Source organism: Misgurnus anguillicaudatus, chromosome 21, assembly GCF_027580225.2.
Source record: "Misgurnus anguillicaudatus chromosome 21, ASM2758022v2, whole genome shotgun sequence".
Lineage (NCBI taxonomy): Eukaryota > Metazoa > Chordata > Actinopteri > Cypriniformes > Cobitidae > Misgurnus > Misgurnus anguillicaudatus.
The window spans coordinates 37,633,715-37,657,730 of record NC_073357.2 but is presented as its reverse complement, the minus strand read 5'-3'; the positions used below and the strand labels follow the sequence as shown (position 1 = coordinate 37,657,730).

General features: G+C 37.4%; 1 protein-coding gene across 1 annotated transcript; it reads left to right on the top strand.

Annotated features, from left to right (window-relative positions):
• Positions 1 to 425: 425 nt before the first annotated feature.
• Positions 426 to 23,850, top strand: tent4b (terminal nucleotidyltransferase 4B). Its single transcript, XM_055205909.2, has 12 exons — positions 426 to 1,248; positions 14,097 to 14,220; positions 16,478 to 16,524; positions 17,063 to 17,183; positions 17,271 to 17,378; positions 17,566 to 17,694; positions 18,881 to 19,094; positions 19,218 to 19,344; positions 19,711 to 19,820; positions 20,304 to 20,488; positions 20,579 to 20,728; positions 20,815 to 23,850. Exons 1-12 carry the CDS (start codon positions 782 to 784, stop codon positions 20,959 to 20,961), a joined length of 1,929 nt encoding a protein of 642 aa, XP_055061884.2. The 5' UTR covers positions 426 to 781; the 3' UTR covers positions 20,962 to 23,850.
• Positions 23,851 to 24,016: the final 166 nt, after the last annotated feature.

Sequence of the window (24,016 nt, the reverse complement as noted above, 5' to 3'; positions counted from 1 at the left end):
ACAGATTAACAATGTTGCATGAAAACCTCTAAATTGTCAGAAAAATAAATAGTGCTGTCTAGTTCTTTTCATAAGTTTTGGATTTTGGTACATCTTAATATTTTGTTTTGTCATTTCTCCAATATATGTGGAATAAGAATAACCAACATAAACAAGTTTTAGAAGCTTCATTGCAATTTTTCTTCGTGTTTACGTTTAATGTTTAATTACAAAATCGCTCAATATAATAATAGTAAACCCCACATAAACTTGTTATAAAGCTTATGCCTTGTTTCACATGAAATATGACCTCACATCACGCTAAGGCTTCAAATTACATGTATTCAAATTACTACAGTATCAAACCCTCAGCGTGGCTCGCTGTTACGTAACAGAATCTTTACGTGCACTCTTGCGTAACATTCGGTGTCCGCGCGCGCACACGCCGCTCGCCCCAGCAGCCTAGGCATGCGCAGTAGTCCCGTAAGTCCGCCATTGAGGAGACACGATCTGAGAAACAGGTCAGATGCATTAAACAGACGCCTGTCACGTTTCGCTGTCCACGAGCTCTGAAGTTCGACGGTTGCATATTTATTTTAGCTAAACACCTTTTTTACGGCATCTTCATAAATCGCGAAGCTGTATTTTTCTCTCGGGAGAGACGTTAATGGACCCACACAGTCCCGAACGGATATTTTAGTAGCGGTCTAGGGCGAAGAGAGCGAGCGTGTCCCTCAGCGCAAAGCGTGCTAGTGGGTTAAGCGAACCGAGCTTTGCTCTGGTCTGGGGGCTCTGGGGTTTGATGGATCCTAGAATCGCCTGGTTTCAGCCAGAACAGCGCGGACCTGCCAACAACCTGTGGATGCAAATCTGGGAAACGACACAGACGCTGGGAAATCTCTACTTTAACAACAACTGCAACACCGCCAGTGCCAAACCGACTAACAACGGCAGCAGCAGCGAGCCCAAGGATCAGCAGGGGATGTCTGGATCCAAACCTGACAGTGAGGTCGCCGATCAACTAGACTTTATTCCGCTGGAAACAAATAACAATAACAGCAGCAGGGCTGTGGTGACCAGGGGTGTTGGCGGAGGGGGGCAAGTGGGTGGAAGTGGGGTCGTCGGATTTGGAAGGGGGCTCCCCAACAAGAGGAAACGAGACAACAAGGCGAGCACCATCGGCTTTAACAGGAGCCTGCTGACAGCTGGGGAAGCGCAGATCTACGCGGGCACACCGTGGAAAAACAGAAACTACGATGGCATCGTGGGGTGAGTTTTACGAATTAACTTTATTATATGTGTGGGTGAATAAAAACATCTCAAAACGACGTAGGGCCCAGGTGTGTGCTGAGCAAAGGTTATGTTTCAGGAGGTGGCCTAACGTTACATTTATGCTAAAATAAGGGTTGTGTGAAAAGTTGCGAGGAGTGAGCTGACGCGTAATAGATAAAACGGTACCATAGCTGGAGCAGATTATAATCATCAACAGCTCTGCAAAAGCTGTCTTTAAATATTTAATAAGATGTGTATAAGCAGTAGCACGTCGTTTGTATCTGGCACCATGAATCTATTTACTACAGTAACGTGTATATATAACCTAGCATGTTTATCAGTCGTTTAACATCCAAGCTTGTTTTCACCATATTTGGCATGTCTAGAGTATCCCAGCAATCCTTCCGTTTAAATGCCAGTGACGTTTCTCTATCCCAAAACCAGCAGTCCCACAAACTTTCAGAAAGTTCTCGCAGTTTTTACTTTTGCTTTGTGATTTAAGATCTGCGATAAACACATAAAACCCTTTCGTAAATGTGCCACAAATGATGACTCACGATTACAATAAAACTGTTACCTTAGAATAAACCACCACTGTCATTAAAAAGTAAACAAATTGTTAAAGACAAATCTTACACTGTTTAACAGTGGGACTAACTGATAATTTAAAAACTATACTTACTATGGTAAAGTTTAATGCAACAATTAACATACCAATTAATTCTCAAAGTTATTATTGTTTATGTATGTTCCTGTAACTCATTGTGTTAGCAACGCAAAGGTCATGGGTTCGATCTCAGAGAGCACTGAATAAAATGTAAAAGTTTTTGGATAAAAGCATATACCAAATGCTAAAATGTAAAATATATTTTTTTCCAAAAAGATTAACACACGTGGTGGTTGTATGGTTTCTTCCTCTCTTATTAATCATTATCTTTCATTCATTCAGGTAGTTAGCAATCTGCACCATGCATCTCACATTCAGCTTACCCCTACGTTTTCGAAGATTACAAGTCATACTGACATGCACTTTTTGTCTGCATTTTTATTGGCGTCATTCAGATGTTTATTAGTACACCTTCATTTAACGTCTGATATTATTTTTACTAAACTCTCTTTGGGTGTAAGCTGTACTCCATGTTTGTCATAAATAAAATAGTTCGGGAGTAGTGCGGGAAATTAAAATAAGCAACATGCTCCCAATCCATTCTTATCTCTGACTAGATAGATTTGGGTTATAGTAGCTGGGTTTTATTAAGAACACTAAATATAAATGTTAATACAAAGATCGTCCAGTGTATCCGAGAGGTGTACTGCTAAAGGTACAAAATTTTCAATTTGTTGGATCCTATATTCGGTGTAGTGGGTGTGGTGGTGGTTTGGTAGGTTTTTGGAAAGTGCATATGACCGTCTGTGATATATGCAGCAGCTTGTAAAGCCCAGAGCAAAGTACACTGGAGAGAAGCTTTATCCTCATTTATAGTAATGTTAGCAGATTGTTTACATAAGAGCATTCCTTTGTGATTAGTCTAATACTCCAGCCCACACCTACAGACCTTCCCACCTGATGATCTCACTTTCACTGTTTTCTGTTTTTCTTATAAATAATCTCCTTTTAACTCCGTCTTATAGATGTAAGACAAAGTGTAGTGATGTAAATGCTCAGAAAGATTTTATTCTACTTATTTGGGGATTATTCGTTTTCGGCAAACAGAAAATAAGAATGAAATCTACTTATGTGCTCCCTTTATTCAGTATAGCAGTGTTTTATTTATCATTTTTGTAGTGATTTTTGCTGTGTGTGTGTGTGTGGTTGATTTCCCACTATAATCATGTCAGTCAGTGTACTTTTAGGAGGCATAAGAAAAGTGATAGTTTTATGGGTGTGTCGAGAATTTTGTTTATGTTTTCTGCGTGTTGAGCGAGTTCCTGCCCATTCTTCCCAAAACAAACGCTCCCCTTTTCAGATGACACACGATCCCGGTCTCTCTGATGTCACAGTGCTTCTAACCAATCAGCTTTCTCAGAGTGAATTCTGATCTTTTCATCAGCCTGACAGCTTTGCTGCAGCGAGAGAGGATTTCCCCTCTCTTCTTTCTGCACTCAGTTGTGCCGCTGCTGAATTTTTTATGTTGGGTTTTTCTAAAAAAAAAAAAAAAGGGATGTTTTCAGTGTATGACTAGCATATTGAGTACACTGAAGTAATTTAAATACATGGTGGGCATTCATTTAGATTCAGAAAACATTTAAGCAACTTAATGTCTTTAAATAGTTTTTGGTTAAAGAATAACATCCACTCAGGGTACATTGACACAACAATCATTTCAAAAACTGTCAAAAGATTTTAGGGATCCACAAAACAACTTAAAATTTTGTATTATGCATGTCAGGTCAGTAGTAAGGGATGTTTCTTTGTAAAGAAACACTACCCACCTGCATATATATATACACACATTCTTCTTTAGAGCGATAAATATAAATAATCGAGATGGCAAAAGCATTGAGCATTTTCGTTTGACGGATAATGAGGTTGGTATATTACTACAAATGACTATTGACTATAAAGCAGAATAATTTTGTACATTTGGTTGCAAAAGCATTCAAAAACTAAATTTTTTGCACAAATACAGTCTTGTAGACCAGAGTCCCCAACCACCAGGTCGCGACCCAGTACCGGGTCGTGCACAAGTTGCAAAGTTCTTCTGGCATCACTTCTCTTTCTCATCTCCACCTTCACTGCTCATTTTTTTTTCTGTTCTGTTACTTGAACTTAGGGCTTGAGCCCGACCTAAGGTTCAAGCTGCCTTCGAGAAAATCAAGCCAAGTTCGTTTACCATCAATTTTTTAGACTAAATGGGCAGGCAAACTCGTCTACAAAAATAAAGCCGTTATTCATTTTCCTAATGTATGGTTCTTTGATCTTTACTGTCGTTTAAAACGTTATACATTTCGCAAAGAAGGATTTTCAGCACTTTGTTCAGCATCTCAAAAAAAATTTTTAAAGCTGAAACCGGTCCGGTAAAAAGTTGGGGACCCCTAGCCTGGGTTTCCCCATGCTGCCTTGCGCGCAAATTTATTCACGCTGCAAGTCTAGCATGGAAACTCTGGCCCTTTTTTGCCCCTGAAATAGGGAACCAATCACAGAACGGGGAGGTGGCAGCAAGACGATGACGACGTCTATGGGGCACACGGAGGCAGTTTTGTTATTTGTTATAATAAGGCAACAGACGCGAAGTTACGTTTCAATGCCTTTGATGGTGTTCTACGTAGTTTTAAACGCAAGTTTATTTAAAAAAGAGCAACTTTTGACGTTAAACTGGGCTATTAAATATCCAAGAAGGATGTTTGTGTATGGCAAGACATGATAAACACGGAGTTTTATAGGACCAACCTGCTAGGCATCGTCGTTGTCGACGACGAAGTACATTTAACTTATAAATGGTAAGTGGTATTTATTAATATCATTGTCATTATGCGTGTACTGTGGTTGTCGTAGTGCCACTAAAATTTGTTGCTTTTCAATACAATATACAGCTACCGGTTCAGTTGCATAGCTTTCAGCTGCACTCGTACCCGATAAAAGTCGTTTACTTTTGAATTGATGTCGCTCTACATTAGTCATCTGGTAAAATTTATAGACTCATTTGATAGACATTCGTAACGCTCAATAAACGGCTCTGGGCATTCGTAAACCATGCCTCAAATACGAGAAAATTTGCATATGGTTCCCAGACCACGTCTCATTCTCTATGAGACTGGTCTGGTGTTAGCTAGGCTAGGGGACCCCTGCTGTAGATCAGCATTGTTTTTATGGTTGTTTCGAGCATGTCTGTAGACTAAATATGTAGTACACATTCACATGAGGTCACTGTTTTCACACATTCCTTTGTTCGAGATTACACGAAAATGATAATGGTGTCGTTTTCCAAAACTTTGAAGCTCAGGGACTGTCCTCAAGGAAAATGCATACTGAAACCTAATGTATAGATTGAATGCACTCTTAATTTGTTAAATGCATCTGCCAAATGCATAAATGCATGTAAATGATTGGTATTATTAACTGTTTTGCATAAAAACCCTCTGGCGGCTGCCTCTCAGATTCAAGCTAAATGTTCAGTTTTTTAAGCGATCACTGTTATTACATACATACCATAATAACACAGGACATGAGGGAGGCATTTAGTTGGTTGATGGAGGCTATATTAAAATAAAACCGTGTTTGTGTTCAGCCTTTCTCAGAACTGTTAGATGCTACACAAGTAATATCACTCTCAGCGTGCATTTCCCTGAGTATGAATCTCTGTTGCTAGCAGAGGTTTTTGGGTATGTGAGTTTTTTAAGCTCTGTGCCAGAGGTTTGATTGTGCCACACAACCATACCCAGTTAAAGCACTTAAGCCTCTGAATCATTACTGTGGCTCTTCCCAGAGTGGTATTTTCCCCAAAATATGGTTACTTTGGGTCAAGGCAAACAGTTTGACAGTTGTGTGCTGAAGAATGTGTTTGACTCGTGTTACTTTTGTTCTTCGTACAATGGCAACAACATTTTTAGAATCTGCATTATGCAATTTGTAAATCACTGCATTATACTGGTGATGCTGCCTGGTAAATAAATAGTTTAGGAGAAGTTAGCTTGGAACAATATAAAATGTGAGGCTATGGGTGAGGCCATGTTGGGCTGCTTTTTATGTTGTGCTAGCAAAGATGTAATTAACATTGCATCCAAAATCTCTAAAATGCTGTCTTCGGAGGCACGTCCGAATTCAATGTTTGGTTTACTTCCTGTCTCCTGAGATACAGTGCCTTCATCATCTTGTCCCAAAATACTATGCGTGTGTGGGCGCGGGCAATGAGATTGGTCGAGCCTGGTTGAATTCTAAGCGTCAAGAAATCGTCTGGAGCACACATTTAGTAAATAAGGTTATATTTTCACTTTGTACTAGGAGGACTGCACGATAAATCGCACGAGATTGTCACCTGCATCTCGTCAGTAAAGCCGGTTACTTGATTAGTAATAAATTGCCATCCGCTGCTTTCAGATGGAGTGACATTTACTACACAAAGCCTTAGTTCACTGACAAGAGGGGAAATATCGCATTCATAATCACAGGTGGTTCATCCGCGATTATAAATGCGATATTTTCCCGCTTATCAGTGAACTACGGCTCTGTGTAGTAAATGCTGCCCATTGTGAAAGCAGCTGATAGCGATTTACTATTTATCGAGGACAATCTCGTGCGATTTATCATGCAGCTCTAAAGTAAACCGTTAGCACACACTGAGCATGAATGATGGGGTTTAATAGTGTATGTAACTGTGGTTATATCATGGTTCTCCTAAATGTTTAAGCTATAAAGGTTCAGTGTGCTCTCAGCAGCCTGAAGGCCTTGACATGCCTGACTGACAGCAGGTCAAACTGTGCCTAGCAACCTGAAATGGAGAACTCGCTTTTGCCTAAAGGTATTGCATGTTCTTTAGGTTTGGTCAGACTTAAGTTAAGAGTTGGGTGTTGTACTTTGAACTTTCATAATAGCTTGAAGGTCAGTTATTTATCACACAACTGTGCCAAATATCTGTCCCTCCAGAAAAATATGATTATGCGATCGCATGATTCAATGCATAATCAGCCAAAGTCTGCATATTTATGCGGGGGCGCATTTTTAAATATGCTGCACTTTTGCCACATAAATTGCACATTTCTGCTTGCAAATTATGCAGGGCTTGCATGATTTCATAATCCCCACATTTTTGTAGCAAAAAGTCATATATATCTTAGCAGAAAGTTGAAAATGTTGTATTTACTTCAAACATGCACTGCCATGTCCCCTGTTGTCATGGTAATGTTAAGAAGTGACATAATTACGCGAAGTAAACATAAATGGAAAGCTGCAAACAGTTTTTACAAGATCCCACAATTTTATCGCATAAAATTGCATAAATATCCCGCATATTCCATCGCATTTTTTAAGAAAAAGTGCTACAAGATCAAGGATATTTGCCCTCAACAATCACAAAAAACTCTGCGTTTTTCTGGAAGGACTGAAATATGTATGCCTTGTGGAAACTTTATATATAATCGATTAGGGTAAACGATTGCCGGTTTCAGAGTTTATCATGATAAAAAAATTCCAGACGGTTTGTCTTACCATTTTAAAATTTTAATTATTGTGAAATTGTAAATACTGTCCTGCATTCACCAAAGTTATGTATGGTGGCACAAAGTCCTGCATTCATAAAGTATGGTGGCACAAAATAAAACGTAGCGCTTTTCTAAGTGGATTTAAAAGGGTAACTATATTGTATGGCAGAATAGCACTTTTGGGATTACTTCGACTTGCCTGAAAAATCCGCTCCCCTTCTCCCTCTCATAATGAGAGACGCACTAAGATGATAGATGGATGTATCAACTCTTCTTAGTTAAGGTAGTAACATAGTTTAATATGGAAAAAGGATAGACTATTCCTTTAAAGCTAATAAAATTTGATAATACTAATAACTGTGATCGTTTAGGTCAGTAAAATGAAATGAAATTGTCATACTGTTACATCTCTAATCCCTAATGTAATCAAATTAAGGCAATATTTTGGCACATGCATCCATTAGATTCACAGATGAAGATGATTAATGACCGTATGTAGTATGTATGTTCATTACCCCCCAAAAAAGGTTTTGCGGTGGATAACTTGTGATAGACTGGTAGAAAAAGATGACGCGAGGAGTGAAATATGGCCCAATAGTTAGATCGCGATTGACCAGTCGATCGCAAAGGCAAAGCCAGTAGAACGCACGCAACTTAACTGTATGCTGCTCCTGCGCCTTTCTTCTCAAATGTGTTTTTATACATCTTATGCCTGCCTGCTGCAGCTCAGTCGTCTTAACTTTCGAAATTCGAGTCACGGCGCGAAGCCGTTACACCGCGGGTATGCATTATTTTCAAATAATTCAAAGGACCGGAGTCAATTGTTCCTCTTATACCATGGTTACCACAAACATTGCTCTGGTGCCTATTTTTAAGACATTTGACAGGTTAGATGTGCGGTTATCAAAACATAATGCATACCAGCTGAACATTTCTCAACCAATCAGAATACAGCATTCAACAGACCCGTGGTATAAATGATTATAATCCGAGCATGTGCATGTTTGTCAGTGATTTATATTTATATTATGCATTTCTTTTGTGCAACACCTTGTTAGAAATTATGGACTCAAATATAAAGTTATCCACAAATAAATCAGACATTAAAGTCCTATATTAATCCATATATCACGGCTTAAATAACATTAGGTTATTATTTAGGCTCATCATTTCCTTTTAATTATGGTAAATATTATGGTTAATTGAATATATATGCAGTGGTTATAGTGATAACTGCTAACAGAGATGTTTTTCATATTTTGTTAAAATGTTTAATATATCTGCTGTTCATATGTTCATTTGTTAGTGTGATATATTATTAGAATGTTGTCCCGGTTTTAAAATAAAGCACAGCAATGAGATTTGAGAGCACTTCTCCCCTTTCAGGAAAAGTATCGAAAAGTGTCTGTAATCGCAATTCTTGATTTGGTATCGGTACTGAAACAATCATTTTTGTATTGTGACAAGTTCCTTGTTTGTTTGCTTGTATATTTATTACATTGTTATTTTGTTGTGTGAACTTGTCTCTATGATGTTGTAGTTTTGCATTTATATTAATAGGATTTTCTAACCTAAACTTCACTAAATATTACAAAATACAAAATGTATATATAAAATTATTAAAAACTAATTTGTGTATTGTATTAACTGTATATATGCTTTAGGTTACAGAATGACTGACCTTTAACAATAGCTTGAAACTTAGTCAACAGATACCCATTTTGCACACAAACACACATTGCAACCAAAATCAATGTTATCTCAACACTGAAGTACGCATGTTTTTATGTGTACTTTAAGTCATCCAGTAAAAACTTTTTTTTAGGTTTTGGGTTGGATGGACTTGCATTGTAGGATTGTGACAGTCTGATTGGCTGACAGGGGCAGTAAACTGCATGTTGCTTGTATTTGACTGGATGGCACAACAGGCAGCTCTGAAGAATTGAAACTTATCTGAACAGCTTTTCTTGTGAAACGAAACTCGGGGATGTAATACTCAGTGGGTGTCTGTTTTCCCACAGCATGAATGGACAACACTGAGGTCAAATGTGCTTTTGAAACAGACTTCTAAGGATGAATGCTTTAAAGGTCTAAATCTTGTTTTAGATTTGATGAAATAAGTTGAAATCAGAAGGTCATTTATACTCTCTTTTCCTCTTTCAACTGCTCTCAGTTCTCTTGTTAGATTGAGCATTTACCATGCAGACTTGGTGCAACAACATATACTCTGCAAGCACATGCAAAAATACTTTTATTGTAATTGACTTCTCAAAATGATATGTGTGAGGATTGATTACTGACTCATGCGTTTAGTTCATGATGGAGTAATGCTATGATGAACTATAATGCTAGACCTATGATAAACTATAATGCTAGACCTATGATAAACTATAATGGTGCTAAAAATTAAAGTATCATAATTTAACAACAGTTTATTTATCGGCAGGCAACATATTCCACTCCCTCTCTTATAGAGACAACTTAAACCATAGCAGCCTATGCTTGGTTATTGGGAACAGCTAGAGCTCAACAAATACAGCTTCTGCCACACCTCAATGCAGGACTAACAAACCAAACCCACTGCAAATTCACATCTCCTGGCTTGTCAAGAAATGCAGCTGGCACTAACAAAAATGTATCTGCACAACAATTGCATAATGCTACATAGGGCCATTATTAAATACATTTAAAAAAAAAATTTTATTATTTAATGCATAAAATATACAATGAAGAAGTAAAGCAGCATCAGAAGTGTCTTTAAACTGAGGTGACCAAGAACAGCATATAAGATGTTTTAAATATAAAATGAGCACTCAATACCGCAAGATTAAAACCAAAATCATTGTTGAACACCCCCCCCCCCTTTATATTGTGATCATAATTATTAATGTTAAATAACAGAATAATAGAATACGTTGTACAGGTCATATTCCAGACAAAAAAAGCTGAAAAGTGTTTATGGATGCTGTTTTAAGCATTATTAAATAAAATGTCTAGTAGCCTAGAAGCATGAAAAAACAAAATGATTGTTCAAACTGGTAATAAATGGTATAGACCAGTTCAAAAGATGTAAACAACACTGGTCCAGAAGCACTTCCTGTTTCCGTTTTTTAACATTAGATAAACGTTGGGATAAAATAAACCAACCGAACCTATAAACCTGAATTAACTGAAGTTAAACAAACATCTTAAAGATAATAATATATGTAAAATAAAAAAATAACTGTTGCACGCATCTAACTTTCATCATATTATTAATAGGAATGTAACAATTAAATCATGTGCCCCATTAAAAATGCCTGTCTTAAATCAATTCTGAACCGCAAGGCTGCGATTCTTTGTTTCATGCACAGCTTGTGCGTGTACTACGGCATTTGGTCAGTAGGAAGTCCTTATCAATCTAAAATCATTATGAGTCGGAGTCGTTTATAACGTGCGTTTAAAAAAGCAACACTCGTTAAATAAAAATCATTCAAAATATTCTTTATTATCATGAAAATTCCTGAAAAAATTTGAAGAACAGCGATATAAATATTCCTGTAGACATTTCCTGGAATAACTTTCCATGAGACCGCCCCATGGCGTTCGGATGTGCCGAGATTTCACAGTAATTTATTCAAATTCATTCATTGAGAAAACGCTCATTTGCACGGTTAATCGTTACACCCCTATATATTAACTTAAAAAATTAAATAAAGGGTCAGTGTGCACATCAGAACTCATCATTAAAACACATCTCATTGGCCATCATGTTCCTTAGCTCAACAGACACGTCTGTGATTTGTGTAAATGCTCAACGCTGCAAAAACACACACATTAAGAAATAATTGATGCAATGTGAGCAAATCTAAATATTTAATGCTGTAATGGACATGTTTCGTAAATTTTTTACAATTAATTGAAATCACGACAGTCGTCTGGCTTGGAACTTGGGTGACAATTTTGTTGATCTTTCCGTTAATGCTTTCCATTAACTTTAAAAACTGCTCATATTCCTTTACATTACTAACATTTAAACATCTGGTAAGGTTGTGAAATGTTTAAGGGTGCTTTTCGCATCGTGGGATTTCCTTGGCACCAACGTTGCACATTGCGGAACTGTCCAGTGTGTTGGCATTGGGTGTGTTTGTGTTGCAGTGTTGACCGGCTTTCATGAATGTTGTCCAATTGCCTCTGCAGAGTGTCTGTGTGTGTGTGTGTGTGTGTGTGTGAGCATAGCTAGGGCTGAATTTCTCATGCAGTTTGGGTTTTTCGGCACAGTCAGACAAACACACTGATCGGACCCCAAGAGACCACGTGTTTGCACGCTCAATGTTTTGCATGACTCATTTGTTTGTGACTTGTTATAGAAAATACGAAAATTCCTTTCAGAGTTTCCACTCAGACAAGCACACGGTCTGCATTTGTGTCGCTTATTAAGTCAAATGACTCCATGTTTAGGTCAACTTTACCTTCATAAAACCACATTTTTACTCTGCACAGATAAGGTGTAAATGTGATCCATCAGTTTGACTCGTGGGACATTGCCACAAGGTTTGTGAACAATTCCTGGTATTTTAAAGAGTCACTCTCATTCTTCTGTAATAGGATGCATAGAATTCCCGAGCGACAATGTTCTGCAGGGCAGGTGTCACACCTGTGTGGACTATTTCTGAAATATCTGGGTGGAAGATATTTGTCTCGTATTCTTTTACTGTCAAGTTTCGTTTTGTGCCAGTGTCTGCTGAATTGTGCTTTGTTCCCTGATTTTGTTTGAGATTATGGAAGAACTTGTTTAAGAAGTGCTAGTTATGCTCATTGGGAATTTTTATAGTTACTTTGAGGTTCAATCAATCAATGCTCATGAATTTTACAATATCAGCTTTTGTTTAAAGCTTAAATACACATTTATTGGTATCTTGAGTTTTTAATTAGTCGATTAGTGATGCCACATTAGTTGAATGTAGAATGCACGTTTAAATGCACTAGGACTGTGATGTTGTATAATAATCTAGGTTTTGGCCTGGAGATGTGTAATGGGCCATCACCTGCCGGCAGTCTCCATCTGCCTGCTACTAACCAGCCTTTAAATGTTTACTTGAGCATAACTAGGGTGTGAGTTGCCAAATGCTCTGTCACCCTACGTCATGTTAACCAACATTCTTAACTATTACCACTGTAAAGCACATAGATATACATACATACATACATACATACATACATACATACATACATACATACATACATACATACATACATACATACATACATACATACATACATGCATACATGCATACATGCATACAAATATAAATGCATATATAAATATATATACATTTTGAGGAATCCGTTCCTTTGAAATATGTAAGGAATGATTGACAACGGGGCGTTAAATTATTTTCAGATAATTCGAAGGCCCGGAGTCAATTATTCCGCTTATACCACAGTTACCATTGACATTGCTAAGACATTGTTCAGGTCACGTGTGCGGTTATCAAAAAATAATGCATACCCATGGAGCATTTCTCAACGAATCAGAGTAAAGTATTCAACAGCCCTGTGTATAAGTGAAAATAACACACACCCGCTTCGCGTCATGCTGCATTACCACTTTGTGTCTGCATTATTTTCGAATAATTAAACGGCCCGTTGTCAATTATTTCTTGCATGATTTTTGACATCTATAATTTTGAATAGGGGTGTAACGATTAACCGTGCAAATGCGCGTTTTCTCAATGAATGAATTTGAATGAATTACGGTGAAATCCAGGGGGCGCTCCCGTGCAGAAACTGCCTTTGTGCCACAGAAGAAGTAGCATTACGAATGCTTTTCAAGGAAATGACTACAGGAATATTTATATCACTGTTCTTCAAATTGTTTCAGGTATTTTCATGATAATATTGAATATTTTAAATGATTTTGTTTAACGAGTGTTGCTTTTTTAAATGCACGTTATAAACGACTTCCTACTGACCAAATGCCATAGTACACACACAAGCTGTGCATTAAACAAAGAATCGCAGCCTTGCGATTCAGAATCGATTTCAGACAGGCATTTTTAATGGGACACACACACGGTTGAATCATTACACCCCTAATTTTGAACCATCCAATGTATTGTTGGCTATTGCTAATATGCCTGTGGTACGTATGACTGGTTTTGTGGTCCAGGGTCACATATACACTTTAGTTAAGCGCAATTAAATACTGAAGCAAACTACAAACCTGTTACCTGGGTGGAAAAAGTCTGGCAGGCTTGTTTCACATTCTACTTACAATGCACATAGACAGACAAAATGACTTTCTAGTAAGTCTGTCTACTCTAAATCATGTGATTTTTAGCAGTTTATAGCTGCACCTTGTGTTTGGTCCTCTAGCTTCTGTTCCATATAGAGTAATTGCTATTAGATGTAAACATGATCCCCTGCCTTAAATTATGTTTAAATAAAGTTTTGGAAAATTATTTTTTATCCTTTTATTTTTAAAAGAAATGCTCTGGATAAGCCCACAAATACTCTTCTTTAGAAATTATGTAAGCATTTGCATTTCAGCTCAAAAGGTCACAGGGTTTATTGTAGGCACCACCTGATTCTGGTACAGTGCTGCTTAAGCACTTCTGTGTGGTATTACTGTTAATAATTTAGGAGCCTTATTTTATATGAAGACATAATTTCTTAAATATCTAGTGATTCTGTCATGCTCAGTTAATTTCTTCCTCTTTCTCCAGGCTGCATGAAGAGATAAAGGACTTTTATGAATACATCTCTCCTCGCCCAGAGGAAGAGCAAATGAGGCTGGAGGTGGTGGCCAGGATCCAGAGAGTCATCAAGGACTTGTGGCCCAGTGCCGATGTAAGTGTTACTTGCACACTTTTAGTTCATCTGATTGTCCACATAAAGTTTCTATAATGTATTCTTAGACAGTTGGGTCCCAGTACAAAAACATAAAATATCTGACTGCTTTGAGATGAGTTCACTCTTGGCAATGAGTGTGCAAACGATTGTGACAAATTCAATATTTATTCATTTTTATGAATTTATAAAAAAATAAACAGAATCAGTTTAATCTATGGTCTCAGTGAGGCATCAAAATACCCAGGAGTCTATAAAATTTATTCATAGCCATGCATAAAAATGCATTGTAAAAACTGCACTTCAAGTGCCAGTGCTGAGATTGTTTATTCCTGCATGGTTGCTTGTGTATTTTGGGAATAAAAAAGTTTTGTCAGACATGCCAATTTCTTTTAAGATCCCTACTTCTCTAAAAACATGTAGGAATATATTAGTTCTAATATTCAATGGACCTCAAAGACTCATACTGGAAGAGCTTCATATGAATAGTGTGTAAGCAGATTGAGTATTTAACTGTGCAAGGAGAGGCTTTATCTGCTATTTTTGAACCATACAGACTCTTGCATCACTAAGCGCCTGCACAACAACACTGTCTTAATAAATATGGATACTTATTTTCTAGGCTCAAGTTCAAATTTGTATTCATTTATGTTTATATTTATTTTGCACTTTTTATTTTGAATTGGGTTATATGATTTTGCGGCATACTTTTGATTACAACAAAACAATGACAATGGGAATCCATGACCATGGGAATCTATGGGGGATTATGGGGAACATTGCCCTACAGACCTTGATTAAAAGCACCAAATCTAATGAATTTTAAAGTCAAGATTATGCCACAGATGTTGTCTTAGAGCTTAGCTTGTTTTTAACCTAGAACAAAATGTTTTTTTCCCTCTTTTTTCACTGTATATATGAGGTCAGTTCTTTTTAGCTGTTTCTTTCACAATGTCACCAATAACTATATACCAGAATTGACATTGGTCCCACGTGGTACCTGAAAGCAATGTTGAGGACATAAAGCAAACACAAACACTCCTCGACTGTGTTTCAAAAGGCTTGTGACATGGCTACATGAAACACCACACAAGTGTTTTGATTTGAGAGGATATGAAGAAAAAGCCACTGAACCTCTATATCAATAAAATGCTAAATAAAAACTAATGAGGTTATTTAACCAGTATGTTGGCAATGTTTTATTAGTGCCTGAGCATCGTAGGTGCAAAGCCCTATTGTATTCTTTAGGAAGTTTTATTTCTTCTTTTTTCAGTTTTCGGGGCCTTAACATGCTCAAAAAGTCTCAAAAGTCCAAAAAGTCAGAGTCGTCAGCCATTAGGACCGGGCAAAGGCTGGCACACAGATGTGATGTGGGCTCTGTAGCGCCCCTGTAATGCAAAAAACTTGGTGAATAGATTGTGCATACATACATACGTATGCACATGTACGAAACTTGGTACGTGCATAGATCTCATCGACCCGAACAACTTTCGTGTCGACACCCATGAGCCCCGTCCAACTTGAAGTCGGCCAATTTAGGATTGTTTGAAGGGCATGCAGTGAACTTTTAAATAATCCTCTGAGGGGATTCATGCGATTGACACCAAACTTGGTGAACATGATGCCAAGACATTGGAGATGCTAAAATCCGAACAGATTTTTGATATCGCAAAAGCTGTTGCCATGGCGACTGCAATTTTTTGCAAAATCAGAGAAACAGGAAGTGTCTTATATCTAAGGCATACATTGTTTGATTGTGATGAAATGTGAGGTGTATGTTTGGCCAAGGAGTCTGATCACATTGATGTGGCCATTGCGAGTCCCGGCATAATACCACCAACTGGCACAAGGAAGTGTGTTTTTGACAGTTGTATACTATGAACTTTTAAATACTCCTCATTGGGGATTCATGAGATTTGATACCACACTTGGTCAACATGATGCCAAGACATTGGAGATGCTAAATTTAAGGCTCTTGACATTAAATTTGATACACACCATAGTTATCAACTTTTACGTTTCGGCAAAAGCACAGACTTCTCATCCTTGCTTTTAAATCCTGTCATTACTTTTAGTTGTACGTGTATTGTTTGACTGTTATTACTGTATTTGTGATTACATTGTATGAGGTCTATGTATGAACAGAACAGATAGAAACTCGGCGCATCTCATCAGCCTGAAATCTGAACAAAGAATGACTATTGGTGATGATGCTTTCACAGTTTCAGTCTGACCTTTTTCTTTTTTCCGTGTTCAGGTTCAAGTATTTGGCAGCTTCAGCACGGGCTTGTACTTGCCTACAAGGTAATGCCAAAACCGTTTTACTTATGCTATTTTTGTCATTTAAAACAACATCTTTATGGTATATTTAATAGTCTTGAAAGTATCTATTATTCCACCTGTTTGGCTCATTTAAACACAGTGGAGAGGTAATAGGATTTTAATTGGATATTTGTTTCTTAATTCAACTCTGTTAAAGACGTTATAAGGTAGAACAAAGCTTGCATTGTATTAAATCAGTTTTTTAGTACTTTGTTCCCTTATTTTGTTTCCATGTATGAGTAGGTGTGTGTGTGTGTGGAGATTAAGATTTGTAATTTTAGCTCTGCTTATCCCATGATCCAGACTGTGTGCATTTTTCCATGAGATTCAATCTTGCGTCACTCAGCCCAGTCATACTGCATTTATTCTTTCCCTAGATTACTGAACCATGTCTTATTTAAATAAATCTGTGTGTGTGTGTGTGTGTGTGTGTGTGCGCGCATGCGTGTGTCCAAAGTAGTCAATCTCATTCATGTCGAGTTAATTTTGTGTTCACTATCTCTCTTCCTCTGTGTACCAGTGACATAGACTTGGTGGTTTTTGGGAACTGGGAGACTTTGCCTCTGTGGACTCTTGAAGAGGCGCTACGCAAGAGACAAGTTGCAGACGAGAACACTATCAAAGTTCTTGACAAAGCGACGGTACGAGCTCTCCTTTGTGTTGTATGTGTTGATGGTCTTTGTTGTTTTCCATGTATAATGCTCTGTGCGTGCGTGTTGTGCGTGTAGGTCCCCATCATCAAACTCACAGACTTGCACACAGAGGTCAAAGTGGACATCAGCTTTAATGTGCAAAGTGGTGTTAAAGCTGCAAAGCTTATCAAGGACTTCAAACAGGTGAGTGTGGAGTGCTGGCACATTAGCGCATTTTTTATTCATTATTGCCTCTCGAGTAGCAAAGTAAGATTAAAATAGATGCTGCATAAGTTTTAGATGCTGTGATTTGAATCAAGTACATTGGATCAACACCAGATGCTTGATAACTCAAAGAGATTCTGACTTCCTTTGTATTTGTGTGTTACAGCAATACCCTGCGTTACCGTACCTGGTGATGGTTTTAAAGCAGTTTTTACTGCAGAGAGAATTGAATGAGGTTTTCACTGGAGGAATCGGATCCTACAGTCTATTCCTTATGGTGGTCAGCTTCTTACAGGTCAGGCTTCTCCTCTACATCCGCTCTTGCCTGTAAACATTATCCCACTATCTCTGGATAACTTTTGATTCACTACATGTTCATGTCGTTTACATTATATGCACTGACTCTCCGATTGCTAACAAAACACTGCCTGCGACTGGAACTGCCCCATTTCAACGAAAACCAGCGTAAAACCAACACACTTGCACAAATCCACTGCTACCCCAGATGAACAAACTATATCCATTGTTTCCATAATGGTGATTTTGTGTCAGCTCTTGGTTGGTGTGTGTCTGCGCTATTCTGGTTAAAGTGCACATATAAGGAGTTCCACTGTAATTCCAGGACTGAAATTGCCCATAAAAGAAATAAAGCACAATTGTTACATATGAATCTTTCATGTTCAACAAAATTTTCTGAAACTTTACGAAGTGCATTCGGCACAGAAATACTTTGTCATCAACTTGTTTTTTTGACACTTGGAATCAAACTCTTAAACGGTGTTAATAAGTCAGAATGGATAATATACCTTTAACTCCCCCATTTGAATATTACTGGTAAATGCATATACCCTATTTTCCGGACTATATAGTCAAACTTTTTTCGTAGTTTGGCTTGTCCTGCGATTACTTGTATGTCAAAGTTAATTCATATGAACCAAGAGAAACCATTACCGTCTACAGCCGCGAGAGTCCGCTCTATGCTGCTCTTATATTTATCTAATTCAATGGATTCAGTTATGTGGAATGACTTCAGGACCTTTTTGAACTTGATTTGACTTGTCGTGTTAATTTAGCCTATTCAGCCTCCCAGGTATGTTCGATATGCTATTGTGTTCGATGAATAAATGGTAATATTACTTTAACATGTACGGACACCTCTTCAGCCTGCTGTTCTGTATGCCATTGTTTAGTTGAATATCTTGCCTGAAATTTGGTGAAATCATTTTATAAATAAATGCGACGTATAGTGATGTTCCTATTCAAAATGCATTTATGCGACTTATATTCCGGGAAATACGGTAACTAAACAAATTATATAGTAAAATATGATCTTCTTTTCAAATATCAGGATTATTCTAATTCTTGCTTAGATAGTTTTCTGATATTACGTCTGCTTTCTTGGTGCACGACCCCAATTTGAATGATTAGTATTTATAAGCTGTTAATAACATTGTAATAATAATTTCTTCTTTATTGTCTAGCTTCATTACCGAGAGGATGTGAACAGTCCAAACACAAACCTGGGTGTGCTTTTGATAGAGTTCTTTGAGTTGTATGGTCGGAATTTTAACTACCTGAAGACGGGGATCAGGATCAAAGATGGTGGCTCGTATGTGGCTAAAGATGAAGTGCAGAGGGGCATGCTGGATGGGTACAGACCCTCTATGCTTTACATTGAGGATCCTTTGCAACCAGGTCTCTTATTCACATTCAGTAGGAATACAGATACAGACGTTTCCAAGAAAATGGATATATACAGTATTTATAGAATCTTTCTGACCTAAATGTTCTAAAATTTGTTTGTGTCTGCCGTCACAGGAAATGATGTCGGACGAAGTTCATATGGAGCGATGCAGGTGAAAGAGGCTTTTAATTATGCTTACCTTGTCTTAGGTCACGCTGTGTCTTACATTGCCAAGCACTACCCCAACAACAAGTTTGAGAGGTGAGAGAGTGCATGTAAATTTACAGAAAAGTCTTATAAAAAGTGTGTGTTTCATTTTTACAGTATATTGCAACATACATTACTGTTTAGAAACATGTTCATGAGCCCAATTTACTTCCATAGTATTCTTTCCTACTATGGAAATAAATGGTGCTTATGTTCGGTTTGGTTACAAACATTCCTGAAAAATGTTCATTCGTGTTCATCAGAACAAAGAAATCTATACAGGTTTATAACAACAATATTTTATTTTCATTTTTGGGTGAACTATTCCCCATTCCTTTAACAGTCAGGTGTAAATAAATAAATACTGTGACAAAACTCAGGATAGGATTCATATCTTCATCTCATTTTTATCTCCCACAGCATTCTGGGTAGAATAATCCGTGTCACCCAGGAAGTAGCAGACTACCGTGACTGGATCAGTAAAAACTGGGTCCAGCAAAGAGACAATGAGCCTGCCCTCAACTGTAATGGTATGACGTTACTCTGTGACCTGAGCTCATTGTGATCTCTGGTATACCTCTGTCTTTAAAGTGTAACTAAACCCTAAACTAACTTTTTTTAATTAATGATCTGTAAGAATGGGGCTTTATTAGTGCTGTTCATTGATTTAAGTAAGTTTTTTGACATTTGGATATAAAGTGTTTCAATACTACAATATATGGTGTAAAAACGTCTGAGTGCTGCCCTCTTCAGGTTGAACGGTGGCTACTGCAGTTGAATTTTCCTATTGGATGTTGGGTCCAAAAAATGACTCGTGACGTAAGCAGGTTCAAGATCACCACGCCCTTGTTACCATCTTACCACACACTTAGGTCGTCCCCTCTATCTCCGTTGGGATCTGCCCACTTTTCTTGCATTTTTCAAATATTGCCAGTGGGTGGAGTCAGGCTCTGACCAGGGGTTTAGTTATGCTTTAAAAAACTGAATATCCCTTATTGATTTTTTTTTTATAGGAAATGATGTCACTCTGCTAGTTGAGGCTGAGGATGAATGTAATAATAACTTTTCAGAGGAAGTTAATGAGCTTCTTCCAGTCTCCAGAAGCAAAGTGTCATCCAGTTCCTCCTCTTCTTCTCCTTCATCATCAACATCACCATCAACGTCTCCATCCTCAACAGCTTCCAGCTCAAGCGATGCGGTAAGCACTTTGTACCCATGCAAACACGTTCTTTGAACTGAGAGAGAAAGTTTAAGACTGATGTCATGCGTCGTGACTGTCTTTCTGCAGGACTCCGATGGAACGCCGTGTAAGACTGCAAAAGCACTGGGTGGGCGGGGCTCCGGCACTCACAGCGAGGGTACTGAGAGAAATCTGTCCAATCACAGATCGCAGAATCATTCAACGCCAATGCAAACACCCACTAATAAGGGCAGTAAGGTAAGAAATGCCGTAAATCAATTTATGACAAACATTAAATTCCAAGGTGACACTCATCTATAATGTTTTTCATGTGTTTCAACTAGAACCGACAGCGTGCTAACGCTAAAAGTGCTCAAGGGCCACAGAACAATCCCAACAAGATACAACAAAACAGCAAGCCTCATCACAAAGTCATTGTGAAGAAGAGGAAACCCCAGGGTGAGGCAGCGCTGAAGGACCTGTGTAGATAGGAGGCGCTGTTCTTGTAGACTCACACCTGCTCTTACCGTCTCTGACCACAGGGGAGCACCGATGGTATCATTTATCTCTCCTGTTCCACTGTTCAGGGGCTACGTGTGACTCTGGAAAAGAAAAAAAAAACTTTTATTAGGGGTTTAGTCCACTGAATTTAAATCATGTGGGAGAGTTTTGCACAGCTTCTGTTCACTGCCCATAGAGGAGCTGCTTTGCTCTGCTGAAGGACTCCCTTTGGTAATGTGGAGGACCGGAGAATGTAGGAGAGAGAGTTCAACTTGAGCAATACCTGATACCCCAGACTTTTACCTCACTGAGGAAAACTGAAACTTAAAAAAAAGACTTTGATTACAAAAAAGATGTGTTATATTGAAAGTACAAAGATTTTTAAATGTCTATAAAAACATGGAAAATGTAATGAGTACAAAAAGAAATTATGCATGTTTTTTTGTTCCTTTTTTGAAGAGTGGTTCTTTTTGGTCATGTACAAGAGGATAATAATACAAATATTTGTACAAAAAAAAACTAAACATAAAACATAAAAAGCTTTAAAAAAATGTTTAAAAAAAGAAAAATACATGATCAAAACTTGGAAATGGTTTCATAAGACTTTTATAGCAATGTTCAAATTTACCTATGCTATAAATACAAACATATTAGCACTGCGGTTCCTCAAAGCTATGTACGGGTTTGGGTTCAATTGCCAACATTATTCATCAGCCTCTGTTATTATGTTGTGTTTGTGTAATGTTTCGGTAGGGCAATGTCGGCAACTGAAAGAGAGAGCGTCAGTAGTTGACCGCAACATCCACTGCACACTGTGTGCGTGTGTGTATTGAAGTGTAAGTATAAAACTGCGCTTACATGAGTTTTGCTGTCTTTCACAGAGAGTTGAAGTGTGTTGATGTAGACATTTGAAAACACTATCAACATTGCCATGTTTAAAAGATTACAGCATCTCTAGTGATCTGCCCATAGGAATTTATATTTGTTAACGTATTTATTTTTTTATCAGTGACGTTTAACATTTGGATTTATGTATGCTTTTGTTAGAGGCCAGATGTTTTTGTCCCGTCTTAGGGCTGAGTGACAATGATTGTTGCTTTTCATGTAGTGTGCAATTTTCTTTTTCTTTTTTCTGATAACCATTGAGTGACCAAGTTTATTTCTGAAATCTGAAATTAACATTTTAAGAGATATAGAAAAAGTGATGTAAGTATTTTAATTTGTGGCTGGTCTACTTAAAGGGAGGTAAGTTTTTTTTGTGTGTGAAATAATTTTTATTTTGTTTATTTTATTTTATTTTTTCATTCCACTGGATCTTGATGTCTTGCGAAAGAAAGCCTGTGCTCTGAACCTGTTAATGCAGTTCTTAAAATGAACAGTAGGTGATGGTATAACCTAATTCTACTTCATACACTGTAACTCCCAATTGACTTTCCTCTTTTTGGTTTAGTTATGCCAGCAGGTGTATGTTTAAGAGATGATGGCTTTTGATCAGGCAATATTAGTTCTCCACCTGCATTGTGAAGCTCTATATGAGATAACGCCCTATCAAAGCCAGTAGTGTCTTAAAACCAGATGGATATCATTGGAAAAGACTAACAGAGATTTAGAGATAGAACAGTTTGAAGTTCTTCAGTGCCACGGCAAATGCTCCAACAGTTCACATTACATGTATCCATGATTGGCTCCAATTGATGCAATAAAATTACAGCACAACTATCAAATATCAAGGTGGTATGTTTACTATTTTAACCTGCAAGTGCATTCAGTCTATACATTTGTTATCAGCATGTATGTTCCTGTTTTTTGAAAGATTGCTATGGATTTTATAGGTTTTGACAATGTCCTGTCTTGGTATAAATGTTTAGCTGCCATCAAGCTATAGCTAATTGCAAATATATAGCTGAGCTGACACCTAATGCCCCTAAAAGGCAGCTGGTACAACAGTGCATCCTAATGGAAACCTGATATTAAGCACACTGCTCAAGATAATTTTATTTTTCTGAATTAGCTAAGACCCAAGGCAATTAATGTCCTACAATCCAGCACACAAACTAATTTTCCCACAGAAATACTGTTACCCACTTTTAACAACAAGCAGTGTCTAAACAGTGTTTCATCATGTTGGGCACACGTGACGTTTAACTTGTAACTGAAAGCATTCATAATGTTAAATCAGTTACAATATTAAGGCTGAAGGATTGAGATTAAAACTAAAGAAGTGATGCACATAATTTGTTCAGGTTAAGCTGTGCCTGAGATAGGTTCAAATTTTTCTTTTCGTCCTGTCTTTGGTAGTCATACTTTGCTATTTTTGTGGTTGTGGTTTGGGAACAATTGTTGCTGCTTGCAGTCATGTCTCAAAAAGCAGTTACCAAATAGTAAAAAAATGGCAGAGATACTGTTTCCTATTACTTTTTGTAAATTTCCTACTGATATTGTCTGTCTGTGGGGAGGGTTTAAGCAATTCCAGCTGGTTCACTAATATGCACAAATTGCCGTTTTTCATGGTTTTCTATAGACTTACCAATAGTCGCTTCTTAGGTAATATTGTCAATCCCAAAATACATATTCATGAACAATATATATATATATAAACAATATACATAATTATATTTTATTATATTAATGTTATTATTTTTATAACATTTTCATGATTGATCTGTATTCTGAAGAATTTGTGTTGAATCATCAATTGTATGACTGTGATCACCCATTTTATGTGTCATAGGATAGCCTTAGGACATCAATATGTTTTGTATATTTTTTGTGTGAATGCAAATGGTGGGAAGCTCAAAGCTCAATCTGTAACTCTTTTTGACTTAATCAGAGGAAAGATCTGTATTCTACAATAATAAAATGCACTTTCAAACCCGAAATGTACGTGTTATCAACTTTCTTGACGCTTTCCAACGAATATAAACTATAGTCCAATATTTGCAGTTATTACAATTATCAAAGTCATGCTGTTGGAATATAAACTTCTGATTATTGTTTTGTTTTGCGTTTCTAAGAGCAGATCGTTATGATATCACATTATTATGT

Excerpts from the sequence above, each read along its gene's own strand:
- tent4b (XM_055205909.2), top strand. The coding sequence starts at position 782 with ATGGATCCTAGAATCGCCTGGTTTCAGCCAGAACAGCGCGGACCTGCC. Across the intron at positions 19,345-19,710 it reads CCCAACAACAAGTTTGAGAG|CATTCTGGGTAGAATAATCC; the intron begins GTGAGAGAGTGC and ends TATCTCCCACAG. Across the intron at positions 19,821-20,303 it reads GCCTGCCCTCAACTGTAATG|GAAATGATGTCACTCTGCTA; the intron begins GTATGACGTTAC and ends TTTTTTTTATAG.